The following is a 17277-nucleotide window of genomic DNA, read 5'->3' on the forward strand; positions in this document are numbered from 1 at the left end:
AGCTGGAAATGTTTAATGGAATATCTCCATAGGGGTACAGAGGAACATTTGATTGACTGATGGATTGAACGGTAGTGTAGGTCAACTTTAACTATTATAGAGAACTTTAATATAGAGCAGCTTTAGCTAATATAGCTAATATTCTTTGTTTTGTTTTGTGTCGTTGTGTCGTGTCTCATCTTTTGCTGTTTTGTTTCTCGCTTTTGTGATTTCGCGTCTCGCTTTTGTAATATTTTGTTTTTGTTGTTTTTTGTCTGCTTTTGTCATTTGTCTCATGTTTTTGTCGTTTTGTGTTTTGCTTTATTCATACTTTTGTGTACTATTTTTGTTGTTTTGCATTTTTTTTGCCTGTTTTTTGGTCATTTTGTTTCTCACTTTTGTCATTTTTTGTCTCGTTTTTGTCGCTTTGTAACTTTTTTGTCAAATTTATTATCTCTTTGTTTTGTGTTATTTGTCTCATTTTTTGTCACTTTGTGTCTCGTTCTTGAAATATTTTGTCTTGTTTTTGTTGTTTTTTGTCTGCTTTTTGTTGTTTATCTCATGTTTTTGTCGTTTTGTGTTTCCTTTTTGTCTCGCTTGTGTTTTTTGTCTTATTTTTGTCATTTTGTGTTTTGCTTTATTCATACTTTTGTGTACTATTTTTGTTGTTTTGCATTTTTTTGCCTGTTTTTTGGTCATTTTGTTTCTCATGTTTGTCATTTTTTTGTCGCTTTGTAACTTTTTTGTCTAACTTTTGTCTCTTCTTTGTTTTGTGTTGTTTGTCTCATTTTTTTGTCGCTTTGTGTCTCGTTTTTGGAATATTTTGTCTTGTTTTTGTTGTTTTTTTGTCTGCTTTTTGTTGTTTGTCTCATGTTTTTGTCGTTTTGTGTTTCCTTTTTGTCTCGCTTGTGTTTTTGACTTATTTTTGTCATTTTGTGTTTTGCTTTATTCATACTTTTGTGTACTATTTTTGTTGTTTTGCATTTTTTGCAAGTTTTTTGGTCATTTTGTTTCTCACTTTTTTGTCTCGTTTTTGTCGCTCTGTAACTTTTTTTGTAAAATTTCTTATCTCTTTGTTTTGTTTTGTGTTATTTGTCTCATTTTTTTGTCGCTCTGTAACTTTTTTGTAAAATTTCGTATCTCTTTGTTTTGTTTTGTGTCATTTGTCTCATTTTTTTTGTCGGTTTGTGTCTCGTTTTTAGAATATTTTGTCTTTTTTTGTTGCTTTTTGTCGTTTGTCCCAGGTTTTTGTTGCTTCGTTTCTCATTTTGCATGTTTTCTCCGTTATTTATGTGTAATTATGTTGTGATTTTAACGCTCAGGCCCTCTTGGGATCAGACTGGGCTGAATGTGACGCCTGAGCTGAGGCGCTCCGTCATCCTGCCTTTCATCTCGTTTTTCGTTTCCTCAGGTACACGTTCACGGGGATCTACACCTTCGAGTCCCTCATAAAGATCCTGGCCAGGGGCTTCTGCGTGGGGAAGTTCACTTTCCTGCGAGACCCGTGGAACTGGCTGGATTTCAGTGTTATCCTCATGGCGTAAGTATTGTGACACACACGGTTAGCATCAGCTTAACATGATCTGGCGTAGAGGCCAAACGCTTTTAATGCTAATCAACACGGCGGCCTGTTAAGTCCTACTGGATGTGAGAAGAAGAACAGAGATAATCTGGTGTACACTGTGAAAGCTGGGCCAGGAATCTCAGCTCCACTCTGTTTGTAATGGGCCCTAAAGCACTGGAGAATGTTGGCCCGTATTTATCTCACGCCTCAGCGACTTCAGCTGCAAACCGAGGCCTTCAGCATTCTACTGCATGCTTTTTGTGATCGTATGTGAAGGATTACATGCTGCTCAATGTAATTAATGTAATGAGGCTATGATCTTGTTCCTGATTCCTGTAAGGCTTGTCTGAGAGATGTTTTAATTTCTCGCTATACAGTCATGGACGAAAGCATCGGCACGCTTGGAGTTTTTCCAGGAAATGCACCATTTACTCCAGAAACTGTTGCAATCACAAATGTTTTTGGTGTTTATTTCCTTGGTGTGCATTGGAAAAACACAAAAAAAGCAGAAGAGAAAGCCAAAATTGACATAATTTTACACAAAACTCAAAAAATGGGCCGGATAAAATTTTGTGTCTCACTTTTGTCATTTTGTGTCTCATTTTATCACTTTGTGTCTCGTTTTTGTCATTTTGTGCCTTTTTTTGTCATTTTATATCTAATTTTATCATTTTGTGCCTCTTTTTTGTCATTTTGTGTCTCATTTTATCATTTTGTGCCTCTTTTTTGTCATTTTGTGTCTTGTTTTGTCATTTTGTGTCTCGGTTTTGTAGTTTTGTGTATTGGTTTTGTTGTTTCGTGTCTTGTTTTTGTTGTTTTCTGTTTTGTTTTTGTCATTTTGTGTCTCGTTTTGTCATTTGGTATCTTGTTTTTGTCGCTTCGTTTCTTGTTTTTGTCGTACGCAAAACAACAAAAACGAGACACAAAATGACAGAAATGAGACACAAAACGACAAAAATGAGACAAAAAATGACAAAGCCAATATACAAAACCACAAAAACGAGACACAAAATGACAAAACCGAGACATGAAGTGACAAAACTAAGACACAAAACAACAAAACTGAGACACAAAATGACTAAAACGAGACAAAAAATGACAAAATGAGACACAAAACAAAAAACAAGACACAACTTGACAAAATGAGACACAAAATGACAAAAACGAGACACAAAATGACAAAAACGAGACACAAAATGACTAAAACGAGACACAAAATGACTAAAACGAGACACAAAATGACAAAATGAGACACAAAATGACTAAAACGAGACAAAAAATGACAAAAACGAGACAAAAAATGACAAAAACGAGACACAAAATGACAAAAACGAGACACAAAATGACTAAAACGAGACAAAAAATGACAAAAACGAGACACAAAATGACAAAAACGAGACACAAAATGACTAAAACGAGACACAAAATGACTAAAACGAGACACAAAATGACAAAAACGAGACACAAAATGACAAAAACGAGACACAAAATGACAAAAACGAGACACAAAATGACTAAAACGAGACAAAAAATGACAAAAACGAGACACAAAATGACAAAAACGAGACACAAAATGACTAAAACGAGACAAAAAATGACAAAAACGAGACACAAAATGACAAAAACGAGACACAAAATGACTAAAACGAGACAAAAAATGACAAAATGAGACAAAATAAAAAACAAGACACAACTTGACAAAATGAGACACAAAATGGCAAAAACGAGACACAAAATGACAAAATGAGACACAAAACGACAAAAACAAGACACAAAATTACAAAATGAGACACAAAACGACAAAAACGAGACACAAAATGACAGAAATGAGACTCAAAATGACTAAAACGAGACACAAAATGACAACATGAGACACAAAACGACAAAACCAATACACAAAACCACAAAAATGAGACACAAAATGACAAAAACAAGACAAAAGTTTGTCCAGCCCATTTGAGTTTTGCGTAAAATGCTGCCAAATTTTGCCTTTTTTCTTCTGCTTTTTTGTGTTTTTCCAATGCACATGAAGGAACTAAACACCAAAAACATTTGTGATTGCAACAGTTTCTGTGAGAAACTTATCTTGTGGAAGAATCCCCCCCCAGGGGTGCCGATGCTTTCGTCCAGGACCGTGTTTGTGTGTGAGCAGTGGGTTTACCTGTGCAATGCTGTGTAGTAACTGTGCATTTGATCCTGCAGGTATATAACAGAGTTTGTAAACCTAGGCAATGTTTCCGCTCTGCGCACGTTCAGAGTATTGCGAGCTTTGAAAACTATCTCGGTGATTCCAGGTAAGGCCGCCCGAGCCTGCCGCCAGCACTCCTGCCATCTGTCCTCTGTGTGTGACCGTTTGCCGTTCCCTCCTCTCCCCTCCCCTCCTTCCCGTGACCCTCCTTTCGTCTTGTCACGCCATGTGTGCGTGTGCCTGACCCGTGTGTGTGCGTGTATGTGCCCCACACCTTTCCCGACATGCCCCTCTTGCCCCTCCTACCTCCCCCTTCCCTTACAGATATGTCACAGAGTTTGTGGACCTGGGCAATGTCTCAGCACTGCGAACCTTCAGGGTTCTGCGAGCCCTGAAAACTATATCAGTGATCCCAGGTGAGAGAGCCATCAAGGCCCGTAGGGTAACAGAAGCGGGTCAGTATATAACTGAGGGACTTTTCAAGTTCACGTCCAGCATACATTTTTAATAAAAGTAAAAAAATAAGATGTTTTTTTTGGTTCGTCACGATCATGTCTTTACAAATTCCAACATTATTCAACATGGAAACAATCGCTTATTAATAAAAATGACTGGGTATCACTAAAATGTCAACGAAATAATCGTACGAATTTAATAACAACCACATGATGTCATTTCCTCCTGAAGAAAATATCGGCAAGACTCTAAAGCTTGTTTGTTTTATGTCTCGTTTTTGTTATTTTCTGTCTTGTTTTTTGTTGTTTTCTGTCTTGTTTTTGTTGTTTTGTGTCTAGTCTTGTCATTTTGTGTTGGATTTTTGCAGTTTTGCATCTTGTTTTAGTCGTCTTGTGTCTCGTTTCTGTCATACGGTGTCTTGATTTTGTTGTCGTGTCTCGTTTTTGTCGCGTCATGTCTCATATTTGTCGTTTCGCATCTGGTTTTTATCATTTTGTGTCTCATTTTGTCATTTTGTGTCTCGTTTTTGCCGTTTCGCATCTCGTTTTTGTCGTCTTGTCTCGTTTCTGTCACACGGTGTCTCATTTTTGTTATGTGTCTCATATTTGTCGTTTCGCATCTCGTTTTTGTCATTTTGTGTCTCATTTTTGCCATTTTACATCTGGGTTTTGTCACTTTATGTCTTGTTTCTGTCTGTTTGTGTCTCGATTTTGTCACGTATCTCAGTTGTGTCACTTTGTCTCGTTTTTTTGTTATTTTGTGTCTTGGTTTTGTCGTTTTCTGTCTCAGTTTTGTCATTTTGTGTGTCGTTTTTGGCATTTTGTTTGTCAGTTTTGTCATTTTCTGTCTCATTTTTGGCATTTTGCGTCTAGTTTTTGGTGTTTTGTGCATCGATTTTGTCATTTTGTGTCTTGTTTTGTCACTTTGTGTCTCGATTTTGCCATTTTGAGTTTGTTTTTCTCGTTTTGTGTCTCGTTTAATAAAAAATGACTGGTTATTACTTTAATAACTAAATAACCGTTCCAATTTAATAACAACCACCTTCTAATTAGCTAAACAATAATAAAATGAGTTTATTAAAAAATAGTTTTGATTGTGTTCTTTATATTAAGTTGAAATAATCATGACAGATATTTCTTTTTGGCACTATATTAAATTTTATATGGAAAATAACAAATTAAATCACTTTCAACTGAGCCACCCATTACAAAAACACCTCTCAAGGAAGATCACATGACCTGCTCCACATGATGTCATTTCCTCCTGAAGAAAAGATTTCAAGGCTTTCTGACTTATTTGATATAAAGTAATCAACAGGTTTACTACAAGATCTTTATGAACAACTTTCAGTTTTACTCAATAGTATATATAATATTTAGAAGAATCTTTCTGTAAAATGCCATGTGGTGTTTGGTTTTAGGCCTGAAAACAGCAAAAAAAAAAAAGCCAACTATGATCCAAAAAGTCCCACACCTATATATTGACCCACCTGCTGACGGCTAGCTGGCATTTCGCTAACATCCAAACACCTCCTTCGCCCTACCTTCAGCTCATCTCACCGTAGCTAAGCCTGACGCTGCCGTCCCTCATGCTGCCTTCGTTTCGAGGCCGGTAAAAGCTGGAATCTGGCTCCAATCTGCGCAGATTGACGGGATTCTTGGCTTTTAGTTACATCCTTTAAGGCAGAATTCTTTTTGGTTGAAATCTATTCTTGCCTTGGGAGCCTTACGAGTAGATTTCGTGCACTATTTGTTTTTTTTTCCATTCTGCATGAGACATTGCAAAAGCAGATTTTCTGGTGGCAAGCACTGTGTGTGTGTAGGGTTCCTCCTTACCTCGTTTTCTCGTGCATGTCCCGTTCAGTGTTGTGTGTTTTTTTTTCTGGAGAAGTTGTGATTACGGTGAATGGTGGTTGGGTGACGCATTCTAACACGATTCACATCACAAACTAACAGAAAGGTCATATGTAAACCATTCAGGAAAACTGTCATTGGCCCTTTGCATAAAAGACGATCATCTGCTCCACGACATACACCCTGTCAAAAGTTTAAGGACGCTTTCCCATTCAAATGGATGAGAGAGTGTCCTGAAACTTTTGACAGGGGGTGTATATTACTTATTCCAGCTACATCTGCAGGTTAAACATGCTGTGCTCTGTTTCTGTTGATATTTTCCTGTTCTTTGAGTGCATTTGTGACAGAGCACAGTGAATAACAAGACAGAAAGTAGAAAATCAGGTTAATTAGAGTCACTCTGTTGAAGGAATTTTTTCCATTTTCTCTTTCCTTCTGAGAGTTCTATGGGTAGACTGATACTGCTATTGGTTTAGAGCCATCAGACAGTTAATTTCGTACAGCGGAGACAAACTCGTTTAGTTCAGGTTCCACATTCAGCCCAGTTTGATCTCCAGTGACCAGTAAAGTCACAGCATGATAACCGAGAAATAACCACAATTTCAAATGTTTCCTTTGTTTTAGTGCAAAAATGTTCACATTTAAGGAATTATCTTTTTACAAAACATTAAGAACAACCTGAAATTTCTTAAGAAAATAGGTTAAATTTTCTCATTTTATTTTTTGCACATTACAGCTTCCAGATCACAGAGTGTCTACAAAGGAACACAACATTTAGTCATCTGGAGCTGAATGATGCAGTATTTAACTTTATGGGCAAAATAATAAAAGCCAGACAAAAAAAGAGACAAAAAAGAACAAAAACAAGACAAAATATTGCAAAAATCAGATGCAAAATGACCAAAAATTAGACAAACGACACAAAACAAAACAAAAAAGAGACAAAATATGTGCCAAAAAGATTACAAAGTGACAAAAAAGTGGACAAATGACACAAATGAGACCAAAAATGACAAAAGCGAGAAACAAAACAACAAAAAGTACACAAATAACACAAGCGAGACAAATAGGAAAACACAAAATGAGAAAAAACATGAGACAAACAACAAAAGTCAGACAACAAAGAGACAAAAAGCAACAAACACAAGACAAAATATTGCCAAAATCTGATACAAAATGACAAAAAATGAGACAAACGACAGGAAACAAAATAAAAATGAGGCAAAAAATTAGAGAAAAAAGTTACAAAGCCACAAAAAAATGGACAAATGACAAAAACACCAAAAATTATACAAATGAGACCAAAAATGACAAAAGTGAGAAATGAAACAACAAAAAAGTTGACAAGTAGCACAAACACAACAAAAAAATTAATAAATCAAAACACAAAATGACAAAAATGAGACAAAAAACACAAGCGAGACGAAAAGGAAACACAAAATGAGAAACAGAATGACAAAAAAACTCAACAAAAACAGGACAAATTATGACAATGAGACAACACGACAAGAAATGGACAAATGACAAAAGTCAGACAAAAAAAACAAGACAAAATATCAAAATATTCAAAAATGAGACACAAAATGACAAAAGAACAAAGAGCAGTCTAGTATTTTAATTCATGATCAAAACAACCTGTCATGGTCTAGAAATTACAACTTTTAGTCACATCTGGAACTGAACCATATAGTATTCTATTTTATGATTAAAACAATAAAAGTCAGACAAAAAAGACAAAAAACAAGAAAGAGTATAACAACAATGAGGCACAAAATGACAAAACTGAGACACAAAACAATGAAAACATGAGACAAATCACAAATCAGACGAGTAAAGACAAAAAACAACCAAAACAAGACAAAATATTAAAAAATAGACACAAAACGACGAAAATGAGACAAAATGACAAAAATGAAACACAAAACAGCAAAAATGAGACACAAAAGAACAATCTAATATTTTACTTTCTGATCAGAACAACTTGTCATGGTCTAGAAATGATTTTAAATTTATTGTTTTACTAATTTACAATCTGCAGTTAATGTCTTCTCTGTAATTTTTACACTTTGAGGGCCGGATTGGACCCTCTGGAGGACCACTTTTGGACCACGGGCCTCATGTTTGACCCCCCCTGCACTAAAGCAAAGAAAACATTAGAAGTTGTGGTTATTTATAGGTCATTATGCTGTGATTTTACTGGTCACTGGAGATCAAACTGGGCTGAACTGAGATCACTTTGACACCCCTTCAGTAATAGTCATTTCCCATAGCTTTTTCTAGTGGTTTATAAATGATGAGCAGTGATCTGTGTGTGCTCCTGTATGACGGCTAACAGCTCATACAGGACGCTCTGCTGCAGATCCCCCCTTTGGCTGCTTGCTACTGTAACCTCTCATTAGCGGCTTCTTCTCAACGGGAGCTAGCGGCTGTAATTAGCGGTAACCGTTCCGCGGTTCTGTCTCGTCGCTCAGGCTTGAAGACGATCGTCGGCGCGCTGATCCAGTCGGTGAAGAAGCTGTCGGACGTGATGATCCTCACCGTGTTCTGCCTCAGCGTCTTCGCCCTCATCGGCCTGCAGCTCTTCATGGGCAACCTGAGGCAGAAGTGCGTCCGCGTGCCAGTTGCCGCCAACGCCACCAACAGCAGCGACGGCGACATCGGTGCGTGGGAGTACAACGCCACCAACACCTCCTTCAACTGGATAGAGTACATCAACGACAAGAGTAAGCATGTCTGCCGGGCGCACACAGGGGTTAACCGAGGTCACGTTAGAGCCGCTTCAGATGGAATGAGTCACATAGTGATGGTCAGGGTGGTGGTGGGGGTGGATTCTCTGGTTTTTGACATGTTGTGTCTCATTTCTGTTGATTTGTGTCTCGTTTCTGTCATTTTGTGTCTCATTTGTGTCGTTTTTTTTCCCAGAGGAAAATTTTACTGCTCAAAGCTTGCTCTTCTACAGCTCAGGAGACAAATTTGAGATTCTCATGTCAGCCTCATTTTAGTTTCTATTTTGTCTAAAGGTTTCTCATATGTTTCTCCTAAAATTCACTAGGAGAAATAGGTGAGACAGGATAATTAGAGGGAGTCATACTTGAGACTTGTGGGAGATACCTTGCTAATCTCAATACAGTGTGTTTAATGGCTCCTTTATTTCTCCTCTGGAAAAGAAAATGAACAATAGTGGAGCTCCTACGGAGCAATATGTGAGACTCGCTCACTCAGTTACACCTCCACATGAGCATGATGGACTTGGAATCGAACCACAACCTTCTGGGTGTGAGACAGCCACTCTACCCACTGAGCTATGCCACCCTATGCATATATTAATCTGCACACACACACCTTATAAATGCTGCAACAAATAAGAAGTTGCCAGGATACAGCCTAAACATCTTGAGGTACTTATAATAATATATGGTGACTTCAATCATGTCACCCTCTCCTCCCACTTGACTGGATTTATCGTTCTAAACACCACGGATCATCCACTCATAATATCGTGATGGGCCTCTCTCTGGACTGCAGGACGGAAAGATATAGAAGATCTTTGTACCCACAGCGATCAGGCTTTATAATTCTATAGCAAATAGCAGATGAGCTGACAGACAAATGAATTTCCCTTTTGGGATGAATAAAGTAATCTGAATCTTTATTAATTAATTTAAAAAAATATCATGTGGATTACAATAAAGTCAACATGCTAGATGATTAAAAACAACCAAAACGTTGATCTGAGTCTGAGAATTCAGTGAGCGCTTGTGGAGATCTCTTCATTTATTCTGTCTGAGCTTAGTATGAGATGCATGAACTGAAGCTGGGATGAGAACAGATTGAGTTCTTAGAGAGAGGTCTCTGATTTCTCTGCCTGAGATCACAAAGAGACACAAAAGTTGAGAAACTCTGAGAATTATATGAGAGCTTGTTGAGATCTCTTCTGAAACTTTAAAGGAGACTAAACTGAGATTTAGTGCATCTTATTGCTCAGGAGAAAAAAATGAGACACAGGAGAAATAAGCCTTAGTCTCAGTTTGGTGTCACGCAGATCTCAAAGTTGTCTAGGAGAAGTAAATGAAACATTTTTGAGATCTCTTTTTGAATTTTCTTTTCATCTGGGTTTGCCTTGTTTTTGTCGTTTTGTATCTCATTTTTGTCATTTTCTGTCTCACTTCTGTCATTTTGTGTATCATTTTTGGTGTTTTCTGTCTTGTTTTTGTCATTTTCTGTCTCATTTCTCTTTTGTGTCTCGTTTTTGTTATTTTGTGTCTTGTTTTTGTCATTTTTTTATCTCATTTCTGTCGTTTTGTGTCTTGTCTTTGTCATTTTCTGTCTCATTTTTGTCATTTTCTGTCATGTTTCTGTCTTTTTGTGTCTCGTTTTTGTCGTTTTCTGTCTTGTTTTTGTTATTTTATGTCTTGTTTTTATCTTTTGTCTCTCATTTTTGTCATTTTCTGTCATGTTTCTGTCATTTTGTGTCTTGTTTTTATCTTTTGTGTCTCATTTTTTGTCATTTTCTGTCTCATTTTTGTCATTTTCTGTTACGTTTCTGTCATTTTGTGTCTTGTTTTTATCTTTTGTGTCTCATTTTTGTCATTTTCTGTCTAGTTTTTGTCATTTTCTGTCATGTCTCTGTCATTTTGTGTCTTTTTTATCTTTGTGTCTCATTTTTGTCATTTTCTGTCTAGTTTTTGTCATTTTCTGTCATGTTTTTATCTTTTGTGTCTCATTTTTGTCATTTTCTGTCTCGTTTTTGTCATTTTCTTTTGTTTTTGTCATTTTCTATCTCATTTCTGTCTTTTTGTTACTCGTTTTTGTCATGTTTCTGTCATTTTTTGTCTTGTTTTTGTCTCAGGACAAGTAAATTTACACAACAACTGCATGTTTTAGTATTGTAGATGATGAAGTACACAGGCTTTATCAGATCCATGCAGTTTTAATCATCTCTCTGGCTTTCTCTCCCTCTCTGGTTCGGCCTTAGCTTGTCATGTAGCTGCTGCACGTCTCCTTGATATCCTGCTGGCGGCCACTGACTCATCCTCCTGTAGCACTTTAGGCTGCTCATGCCACACAGATGGGCAATGGGAGAATGATGAGAGGTAGCGAGGGGTGAAAGTGGAGTGTTTTATTGTTGTGGCGATTATCCGCCACATTTGAGACGTTCTCCCACCAGCTCATGTTGGAGAGCACAGCCTCTGCTCCCAGACATTACTGTCAGTCCTTATGATGGCAGCCGGCCAGAGCGCCTGACCTCTGACAAAACGACAAAAAAAATGACAGAAATGAGACGCAAAATGACAGAATGAGACGCAAAACGACAGAAATGAGACGCAAAACGACAGAAATGAGACGCAAAATGAAAAAAACAAGACAGAAAATGACAAACAAGACAGAAAATGACAGAAATGAGACAGAAAATGACAAAAACAAGACACAAAATTAAAAAAAGACACAAAATGACAAAACAAGACACCAAATGACAGAAATGAGACAGAAAATGACAAAAATGAGACACAAAATGACAGAAATGAGATGCAGAATGACAAAAACAAGACAGAGAAGACAAAAACAAGACACAAAATAATAGAAATGAGACAGAAAATGACAAAAACAAGACACAAAATGACATAAAATGACAAACAAGACTAAATAATAGAAATGAGACAGAAAATGACAAAAACAAGACAGAAAATGACAAGACACAGAAGACAAAAACAAGACACAAAACAACAAAAAAGAGCCAGAAAATGACAGAAATGAGACACAAAATGAGACACAGAACGCCATAAAGGGGACAAAAAATGACAAAAACAAGACAGAAAATTATAAAAACAAGACACAAAAGACAAAAACAAGACACTGTTTTCTGTTTTTGTCATTTTGTGTCTCGTTTCTGTCGTTTTCTATCTTGTTTTTGCCTTTTTTTGCCTTGTTTTGGCATCTTCTTTCTCGTTTTTGTCATTTTCTCTCATTTTTGTTGTTTTCTTTCATGTTTATTTTGTCATTTTCTGACTCATTTTTGTTGTTTTGTGTCTTGTTTTTGTCATTTTGTGTCTTGTTGTCATTTTGTGTCTCATTTCTGTCGTTTTCTGTCTCGTTTTTGCCTTTTTTGTCATGTTTTTGTCATTTTGCTTCTTGTGTTTTTCCTTTTCTGTCTCGTTTCTATTCACCAGGTTGATAAAGCCTGGTATCTTAATGGCATCAGTGACTAAGTTGACAAAGCTGCTTCTGGAGTCATATACCCCCCCAAAAAAATGCCCAAACCAATCAGCTCCTTTCTTCCTGTCTGTCAGCCATTTCCACCTCACACTGAAACCGAATTCAACCCACAGGGTGCAGATTGTTGTTCTGTACCGACAATCGACGTCTGACTGTCCCTCTGTCTCCCCTCCAGAAAATTACTACGTCCTCCCTGGCCAGAAAGACGCTCTGCTCTGCGGGAACGGCAGCGGTGCCGGGTAAGGCTTTGCATGTTTTATTTATGTGACCAATTAGAGCCGATGCTGCTTCCAGGCATTATAGGAATCTGAACTGCTGGTTAACTGCATTTTATGCTACAGGATTACAGAAACAGAATAAGAGAAGCTAAATGGATTAGCTTTAGCTATCTCCTATATCTGATTAGCTTATAATGCTAGCAGAGTGATGGTTGCTGGAAATGTTCCTCTGTGTAGATATTCCATTAAAAATGTCCGGCTAGAATAGTCATTTACCACATTAACTATGTCTAAACCAGAGGTGTCAAACATGTGGCCCGTGGGCCAAAACCGGCCCGCGAGACGACTTTGCTTTGATCATAAGATAAAATACTAGATTGCTCATTGTTCTTTTCTCATTTTGTGTCTTATTTTTGTTACATTTTGTCTTGTTTTTGTTGTTTTTTTGTCTCCTTCTGTCTCACTTTTGTTTCTCGTCTTTGTCGTTTTGTGTTTCCTTTTTGCCTCGCTTGTGTTTTTGTCTCGTTTTTGGAATTTTGTGTTTTGCTTTATTCGTTGTTTTGAGTGTCATTTTTGTTGTTGTTTTTTTTTGTTATGCTTTTGTCACTTCTTGTCTCGTTTGTGTCATTTATGTAATTTTCTTACCCATTTTTGTCATTTTTCAATCTTTTTTTCTTTTTGTGATTTTTTTTGTCAATTTCTTTCTCTTTTTTTGTTTTGTTTTGTGTCATTTCTCTAATTTTTTGTCATTTTGTCTTGTTTTTGTTGTTATTTTGTCTTTTTCTGTCTCACTTTTTTTGTTTGTTTCTTGATTTTGTTGTTTTGTGTTTCCTTTTTGTCTGGCTTGTGTTTTTTGTCTCGTTTTGTGTTTTGCTTTATTTGTTGTTTTGAACGTCATTTTTGTCATTTTGTGCCTTTTGTCGTGCTTGTGTTGTTTTTTGATTTGTTTGCTTCTCACTTTTGTCATTTTTAATCTCGTTTGTGTTCATTTTTTGGTCACTTTGTAACTTTTGCTGAATTTTTGTCTCTTTTTTGTTTTTTGTTTCGCGTCGTTTGTCTCGTTTTTGTCATTTTGTGTCTCATTTTTGGTATACTTTGTCTTGTTTCTGTTGTTTTTTGGTGTTTTTTGGCTCGTTCAGGTTGTTCACGATGGTTTGTAAAAAGATAGATTATTAAATGTGAACATTTTTTGCACTAAAACAAAGGAAAATGTTTCTATTTCTAGGTTATCCTCAGATTTTACTGATTTGGTCTGCTTGACATCAGATGGGGCTGAATGTGGAACCTGAACTAAAATGAGTTTGACACCCCTGGTTTACATTATTCGTTGTGACAATAGGAAGTAAAATGATTCTTCAACCTTAATCTGATTGTTTTATTGTTAAATATGATGCAAAGTGTTGTTTCTAACGCCTGTGTGTCCTCGAAGGCTCTGTCCAGAGGGCTTTAGTTGTATCAAAGCGGGTCGTAATCCAAACTACGGCTACACCAGCTTCGACACCTTCAGCTGGGCCTTCCTCTCCCTCTTCAGACTCATGACCCAGGACTTCTGGGAAAACCTCTACCAGCAGGTTTGGGAGCTTTCTATGCTTTGGATTTGCATATATTTACATAATGTGATGCTAAAAATGCAAAACAACAACATGAAAGGAAAGCATCTGTTGCGTATTTCCACTGGTACATGTCTGAGAGTTCTGTAAAAAAAGGGGTTGCCATTTTGAAGCTAAAACTCAGCCTGTTATGTAAGTTTTTTTGTTCTGAAATGCAGCAGCATAATGAAGCAGCTTGACATTTGCAAAGTCACCAAACAATGGGATGACCACAGCAGAGCGCCGTTGTTCAGTATTGTGTTAATTCAGCAACGAAGGAAAGAAAGAACAAGAATTAATCACAACCTCCTGAGAACCGAGGGGAAACAGCATCTTTTCATCGGCTTTTTTGTCATTTCCTGCCTTTTTGGAGCTAAAACAAGAACTCACAATTTAGATTTTTATATAAATATTTGTATTTTAGAGACAATTTTACCGTAAAAAAACAAAATAGCAACACTTTGAAATCAAAATAGGCCGACAAGAAAACAAGAATGTTAATCCATTTTCGAATGAAACTTTAAGAAGCTAAATTAAAGAACAATAGTGTAAAAATATGTATGAGGTTGAATGAAACATAGTAATAAACAACTATTTATTTATTACATTGATTACTTTACATTCAATCTTTTTATTACCCCACAATTATATGTGTTTTAGTCCAGGAATTTGAATGTAAACAAAGAATTAGCATGCTAGTTAGCTATTAGCTAACTGCTAATAGCTAACTATTACAAACAAAACAAAAAAGAGACAAAAAATTTAGACAAAAAACCTACAAAATGACAACAAAATGAACAAACGACAAAAATGAGACAAAAAATTACACAAACGAGACCAAAAATGAGAAAAGCGAGAAACAAAACGACAAATAAGTGGACAAACAACACAAGCGAGACAAAAAAACACAAAGAATAAAGCAAAACACAAAGTGAAAAAAATGAGACAAAAATCACAAGCGAGGCAAAAAGGAAACACAAAACGACAAAAGCATGAGACAAACGACAAGTCAGTCAAAAAACAACAAAATAAAGACAAAATATTACAAAAATGAGACACAAAATGACAAAAAAACAGCAAGCAGCAATCGAGTATTTTATTTCATGAACAAAACAACAAAAGTCAGACAAAAACTGGACATAAAACAGGACAAAATATTACACAAACACACAAAACGACAAGAAATGAGACAAACAACGCGAAACAAAGCAAAAAAGAGACAAAATTGGACAAAAAAGTGACAAAGCGACAAAAAAATGGACAAACCAGACAAGAAATTACAAAATTGACACAAATGATACACAAAGCAACGCATAAAGCGAAACACAAAATGACACAAATAAGAAAAAAATCACAAGGGAGACAAAAAGGAAACACAAAACGACAAAAATGAGAAATGAAACTCCAAAAACATGAGACAAATGACAAAAATCAGTCAAAAAAACAACAAAAATGAGACAAAAAATGACAAAGACAACATCGAGCAATCTCGTCTTTAACTTTAAGATCAAGGTCCAGAAATGATTCTACATTTATAGTTTTACGTTTTGCAGTTATCTTCTCTCTGACATTTACAAAGTGGGCCGGATTGGACCCTCTGTTGGACCGGTTTTGGCCCGCGGGCCGAATGTTTGACACCCCAATGAGGATATACAGAGGATATAAATGAACGTTCCGGGTCTCAGGAGGAGAATAAATGACTCCAGTTTGTCCTGACTTTAACCTCGACCCTCGGTTCTTCTTGGATTTGTCAGACGTTACGAGCGGCGGGGAAGCCCTACATGATCTTCTTCGTGCTGGTGATCTTCCTGGGCTCCTTCTACCTGGTCAACCTGATCCTGGCCGTGGTGGCCATGGCCTACGACGAGCAGAACCAGGCCACCATCGAGGAGGCCCAGCAGAAGGAGGAGGAGTTCCAGGCCATGCTGGAGCAGCTGAAGAGGCAGCAGGAGGAGGCACAGGCAGGACACTCTTCTGTTTTGTTGTTTATTCCTCTGCAGGTCCATTTCATTAGACCTTTCACTCTGAAGTCCATTTGGAAGGTGAGGTCTTAAGCCGCTGAGGAAACAAGGGAGCTGCAGGAGCTTTGATTTGTTTGTTGAGCAGGTGAAATAGTCTGGCGGGATGTTGATTTTCTGGCGGCTCAAAGCTAGCGTTACTGTGGCAACCGAGGGATTTGGTTTTGTGGATGGCTGACGCCCCTCTGATGCTGCCCCAGGAGTCTCTGCTCGACCTACAGGAAGCAGAAAGGGTAGATTTGGTGAAAGCAGAAGCAGCGTTACTGTAGCTCTGACTGTTTATTAACCTGGATGTTAGAGGAGGCTCAGTATCAGGGGAGAGTCATACCTTTTGTGTCTCGTTTTTGTGGTTTTCTGTCTTGTTTCTGTCATTTTGTGTCTCAATTCTATTGTTTTGTGTCTACTTTTTGTCATTTTCTCTCCTGTTTTTGTCATTTTGTTTCTTGTTTCTATCAGTTTGTGTCTCATTTCTGTCATTTTGTATCAAATTTTTTCATTTTGTGTTTTGTTTCTGTCTTGTTTTTGTCTTTCGTGTCTTATTTTTGTCATTTTCTCTTCTGTTTTTGTCATTTTGAGTGTTCTTTTGTCATTTTCTCTCCTGTTTTTGTCATTTTGTGTCTCGTTTCGGTCTTGTTTTTGTCTTTCGTGTCTTATTTTTGTCATTTTCTCTTCTGTTTTTGTCATTTTGAGTGTTCTTTTGTCATTTTCTCTCCTGTTTTTGTCATTTTGTGTCTTGTCTCGGTCTTGTTTTTGCCTTTCGTGTCTTATTTTTGTCATTTTGTCTTCTGTTTTTGTCATTTTGAGTGTTCTTTTTGTGGTTTTCTCTCCTGTTTTTGTCATTTTGTGTCTCGTTTCTGTCTTGTTTTTGTCTTTCGTGTCTTATTTTTGTCATTTTCTCTTCTGTTTTTGTCATTTTGAATCTTCTTTTTGTGATTTTCTGTCGTATTTTTGTCATTTTGTGTCTTGTTTTGGTCTTGTTTTTGTCTTTTGTGAATATTTTTTGTCATTTTCTCTTCTGTTTCTGTCATTTTGAGTCTTCTTTTTGTGATTTCCCTCTCTTCTGTTTTTCATATTTTCATCACATTGTAATTTGAGGTGATCAGTACTATCTAATAATTCCTGGTTTCCTCGCCCAGCTTCCACACAGCTCCTCTCGTACTAAATGATGTAATGAATGCAGGACTTGGCAAATGTTTTGG

General features: G+C 36.8%; 1 protein-coding gene and 1 long non-coding RNA gene across 4 annotated transcripts in view; one reads left to right on the plus strand and one right to left on the minus strand.

Moving 5' to 3' along the window:
- LOC127532183 (uncharacterized) overlaps window positions 1-17277 on the minus strand; it is an 809822-nt gene that overhangs the window by 440696 nt on the left and 351849 nt on the right. The gene's annotated exons all lie outside the window — the stretch shown is intronic.
- Window positions 1-17277, plus strand: part of scn1lab (sodium channel, voltage-gated, type I like, alpha b) — a 64057-nt gene that overhangs the window by 11753 nt on the left and 35027 nt on the right. For 2 of the 3 annotated variants that reach the window (XM_051943284.1, XM_051943286.1), the window contains exons 5-10: window positions 1391-1519; window positions 3746-3837; window positions 8512-8763; window positions 12429-12492; window positions 13901-14042; window positions 15815-16021. In XM_051943284.1, coding sequence (XP_051799244.1) covers window positions 1391-1519; window positions 3746-3837; window positions 8512-8763; window positions 12429-12492; window positions 13901-14042; window positions 15815-16021 — 886 coding nt within the window. Of the gene's footprint in view, window positions 1-1390; window positions 1520-3745; window positions 3838-4055; window positions 4148-8511; window positions 8764-12428; window positions 12493-13900; window positions 14043-15814; window positions 16022-17277 lie in introns of all 3 variants that reach the window. The other variant, XM_051943285.1, reaches the window with a different exon arrangement.

Source organism: Acanthochromis polyacanthus, chromosome 22, assembly GCF_021347895.1.
Source record: "Acanthochromis polyacanthus isolate Apoly-LR-REF ecotype Palm Island chromosome 22, KAUST_Apoly_ChrSc, whole genome shotgun sequence".
Classification (NCBI taxonomy): Eukaryota; Metazoa; Chordata; class Actinopteri; family Pomacentridae; genus Acanthochromis; species Acanthochromis polyacanthus.